This window comes from Cryptosporidium hominis (genome assembly GCF_000006425.1).
Source record: "Cryptosporidium hominis TU502 chromosome 4 CHRO014175, whole genome shotgun sequence".
In the NCBI taxonomy this organism is placed as follows: Eukaryota; Apicomplexa; class Conoidasida; order Eucoccidiorida; family Cryptosporidiidae; genus Cryptosporidium; species Cryptosporidium hominis.
The window spans coordinates 1-4894 of record NW_666986.1 but is presented as its reverse complement, the minus strand read 5'-3'; the positions used below and the strand labels follow the sequence as shown (position 1 = coordinate 4894).

The window sequence follows — 4894 nt, the reverse complement described above, 5'->3', positions numbered from 1 at the left end:
GAAAAAGATTGCAAGAAAGTCATCATTTATCAAAGGAAAGAAAGGAAAGACTAAAGAATTAAATATACCAAATCTTTGGCCATTTAAAGAACAAATGTTGAATGAAATGAATGATTTAAAGGAAAGAATTAAACAGGAAAGAGAAGAGAAGAAGAAGCTAATTAAAGAAATGAAAGGGAATAAATCTATGATGGATGTTAATGAAACCCAGAATTCAAATGTATCTAAATTACCAACTAATTTATCTGATTTTGTAGAAAGTGCACTTAACCGTCAAAATGCATTTGAGGCATCAAAGTCTGAATTGGAAGAGCTTAATATGAAGACTTTGGGAGATCCAACATCATCAGATTCATCTAGAAAGGCTTTTCTTCGTGATTTAAGGAAGTTAATTGAGGAGTCTGATGTGGTCTTGGAAATTTTGGATGCAAGAGATCCACTAGGTTTTAGAAATGTTGAATTAGAAAGATCTATTGTTGCCCAAGGAAAAAAATTGGTTTTAATTTTAAGTAAAATTGATTTGGTTCCAGGTGATGTTGTTAAAGAATGGTTAACTTATTTAAGAAGAGAACATCCAACTTTAGCATTTAAATCCGCATTAAATAGTTCAACAGAATTTGGAGTAAATCATTCAAAAAGTAGTGGATTAAATGCATCACATGATTTTATTAAAGCAAGTTCTGTAGCATTTGGTGTTTCACCATTAATGTCCTTAATTAAAAATTATTCAAGATATAATAAAAATTCAAAGAAATCTATTACAATAGGTGTTATGGGTTATCCTAATGTAGGTAAATCATCTTTAATTAATTCTTTAAAAAGAGGTTATTGTGTTAAAGTTGGAGCTGTTGCTGGAGTAACTAGACATCTACAAAGAATTGATTTGGATTCTACCACAAAATTAATTGATAGCCCAGGAGTTGTATTTACTGGTAATTCTCAAGATCCATCACAAGTTTTGAGAAATACTGTACAATTAACAAATGTTAAAGATTGTTTTGAACCAATTTCATTATTATTACAGAAAATTGATCATGAAATTCTACTTAAACTATATAAAATACCTATATTTAATAATGTTTCTGAATTTTTAACAAACGTATCAATATCTAGAGGCAAACTTAACAAAGGCGGAATTCCTGATATTAACTCTGCTGCAATGATTGTTTTAACTGATTGGTTTAATGGTAAAATTCCTTATTATAATTTCCCTCCTCAAGATAACTCTCATCAAAATCAATTAGAAAAAGAGTCTATTACTATTGTTTCTAATTGGTCACAAGAATTTAATATAGATAGTATATATGATGAACTTGATTCACAAATCAAAAATTAATTTATTAATAGCAATTATCAAATTAATTAGAACCAATAATCTGCTAAAATTACCATTCTCATACTTTCTTTGCTATTTTTATTACCCATTGCATTCAAACAAATTCCTTACTATTTCTATTTCTACTTTTTTTTTCTCAACCAAAATCTACCATAAAAAGAGAAATATTAGCGATATTAAAAAAAGGTCACTAGTCATTAACAAATTGAAGTGATAATTCTTAAGAAGAAAAAGAAACTAATAGGAAAAATAAACAAAAATATTTTTATTCTTATTTCTCATTTTTCTTTTCTTTTTTAAATTTAAAATATATTTAAATTTGTCCATTACTTTTCCTAGTTACCGCTTTAAACCTTTTATTTTAATACATCGCATGCATGCTAAACTTGTGGCGCCACTTTCCGGCGCCAACTACATGCAAATGACAATTTATTGATAATAGCAATAAAAATAAAGAGGAAGAAGAAATTCAAAGTGTAAAATTGTAAAGAAAAAGAAAGGAAAAAAATCAAAGTAATTTTTTTTCTAATACAGAGGATAGAAAGTCTTAATTTTATCATTTCAATATATTAACTAGGGAGGATAATCTTTTAAAGGCATTTCTTTCTGTAGTTAATCAAATTACAAGCTTTAAAGAAAATCGCCATAATTTTTCCTCTTTATTAATATATCGGAATTTGTTACTTTAAATATAAATAATAAAAATTGACCCTATTACTTGTATGGTTTAAAAAGGCTTGGAACAAAAGTACATTAAAGAAAAAAAAAAGGAAATAATTCAAAGCCAAATTCAAGTAGTAATAATAAAACGTATTGCTTTTATTTATAATGAAGGACTAGAAGAATTGAAAAAAAGGAGAATTTCAAATATTTAAAGTATAAGACTTTATTATTTTTAATGATAAAGTATCTTTTTTTCTCTTTAATTTTCTTTTAATTAAATTAAAACTTAAGCAAATCAAAGCCTAAGTCAAAATTAAAGCTTTTCCAGACAAAATGATGAAGATTGTAGAAAGTAATAATGAGTATGGCTCACAACTTGTAGCAAGATGGATGCTATTAGTGTGTATAAGCTTAGTTACTATGGGTATTATGTACAGTAATGACACATTGCCAGCAATTGCACCTTTTATTTTTGATGCATTTGAAGACTTATATAATAAAGAAGAATTTGAATACTATTATAATACACTATGTTCATTGGTATCTGTTCCAAATCTAATATTTCCGCTATTAGCAGGAGTACTCATTGATACGGTTTCATTATATTATTTATCAATAGTACTTATTTCATTTCTAGTTTTGGGACAATTTGTTCTAACTCTTGGATTTGGAATGAAAAGCCTAACTACAATGTTAATTGGAAGATGTATTTTTGGTTTGGGATCAGAATCATCATTAATTGCTTTCAATTCCCTTTTAATCAGATACTTTCCAGATTGGGAAGTTGCTTTGGCTCTTTCAATATGTTTAGCAATTGGAAGAATTGGATCAGTATTAAGTGATATGGTATCTCCTATTATAGCGACACTATTCCCAGTCTATTGGACTTTTCTATTGGGATTAGTATTATTGGTTTTTGGAGGAATTAGTGTTATTGCAAATCTTAAAAAGTATTATTTGGAAGACTTATTCAAATGAAAATACTGATAATATATTTAATGAAACAAAAACTAATAGTCATGCAGATTTAATTTCTCATAATGAAATAATAAAAACCAGTAAAAGTTCATATATTAGTCAATTAAAATTCAGAATTGTTCTAGTTGGAAGAAAAATACGTGGACTTGGGAAATTATATTGGTACTTAACTATATTGGGATTACTATCTTATAGTGTAATTATGCCATTTAATTATATTGCAGGACCTTTGATTGTTGAAACTCAATATAAAGATATTCCAACTTCTACTGCAAGACAATATGCCGGTATTATCATGAGCTTATTATATGCAGTTTCTGTATTAGTACTTCCAATATTGGGATGGATTGTTGATCGTGTTGGTGAAAGATGTAAATTACTGACAATTTCTGTTGGATTTCTTGCTCTTGCTCATGCTTTAATGCTTAAATTACATCCTGCAATATCAGTGACTATACTTGGATTTGGATATACACTTTTTGCTACAGTTTATTGGCCATGTATAAGCTTAAGTGTTCCACCAACTTTATTAGGTACCGCTCTTGGTGTAGTAACATGTATACAAAATTTTGGATTTATTGTTACACCAATTCAAGTTGCATTTCTTCATTCAACCTTTAAATCATATGTTGCAGTTGAAGCATTCTTTTTACTAATATGTATAATGGCACTTATAGTTTGTTATATAGTATCTAGAGTTGATATTGAACTTGGAGGTAAATTGGATTCTGCACCAAATATTGTTTCAACAACAGTTTCAAATACAACTGATATGGTTTTAAGTGATTTGGAGAATCTAATACATTGCAAGAACCAAAACAATATAGGCAAAATTAAGCTTGAGGAACTTATATGTCATAAATACCTCAAATATGAAAACGGTGCAAATTTGTCATCTTCTCGTAAATTTGTAAGCTCATCTTCAGTGAGTACCTTTGATGATTCTTCTGATAATTCTCCAAGTGAATCATCTTCATTTATAAAGTCTTCCACATTTCTCAAGAATAATACTCTTCCTTTAGCAGATTATTCAGTACAGAACTTGGACGACTCTGAACTATTGTCTACAAGGTCATTTTCATTTCAAGATGATTACTCAAAAAATAACCAAAATTGCGAAAAGAAATTGAATTCAAATAATATGAAGGGAATAGTTATTTAATAATTTCCTTGATTCTCATAGATTAAAGGATTTTTTTTTCTCTTTTTTTTTTTCTAGAGGAAAAAAGAGAGAAGGAAGAAATTGATTAATTGACTGAGATAATTATAAACATTTATAAATTCTCTGATTAATTATATACATAAATTTCTATTTAATAATTACATTTCTTTCAGAACTTTATTAAACAAATATTATATAATAATATACATATCCATCATTAATTGACAAATACTGTTTACAAGCTAAACAAAATTACAATAATTCATTTACCTATAACTTATTTACTTTTATTGCTTTCCTAATTATACTTCCTAATCTTAATGTTTTCTTTTTTCTTTATATTATTAAAAAAAATTACACGTAATTAAATTTATGTGGACAGAAGTAATTACAAGAAATGCATGCAGCATTTCAAAAAATGCATGTAAAATATATATATTAGCACTATAAATGTGTGCAAACAAATGATTAAAGTTAATTATTATTATTTTTTTTCATTATTAACCTTTGATTGCTAAAGAAAGCAGCTCTTCAAAGTACTGACAACTGAGAATTTCTTTCTGACCCATTCCACCGTCAGACTTTAATTGATCATTTCTTAAGGCATTATCTAACCAAATCATATAATTCTTTATATTATTAACTGAATTAATCCCCCTTTCTGGCATACCAATTGTATTAAATGTTATTGGTGAAACTAATCTTGGTTTATTAAATATATTTTGAAGCCATGAAAACACTAATAAGCCCAATTC

General features: G+C 27.3%; 2 protein-coding genes across 2 annotated transcripts; both read left to right on the top strand.

The window, feature by feature from the left end:
• Window positions 1-94: 94 nt before the first annotated feature.
• Chro.40462 (GTPase) lies at window positions 95-1336 on the top strand. The annotated part of the gene is made up of 1 exon (XM_660431.1): window positions 95-1336. The coding sequence occupies one exon, from the start codon at window positions 95-97 to the stop codon at window positions 1334-1336; it is 1242 nt and encodes a 413-aa protein (XP_665523.1).
• Window positions 1337-3179: 1843 nt separating this feature from the next.
• Chro.40463 (RIKEN cDNA 1200003O06) lies at window positions 3180-4139 on the top strand. The annotated part of the gene is made up of 1 exon (XM_660430.1): window positions 3180-4139. One exon carries the CDS (start codon window positions 3180-3182, stop codon window positions 4137-4139), a length of 960 nt encoding a protein of 319 aa, XP_665522.1.
• Window positions 4140-4894: the final 755 nt, after the last annotated feature.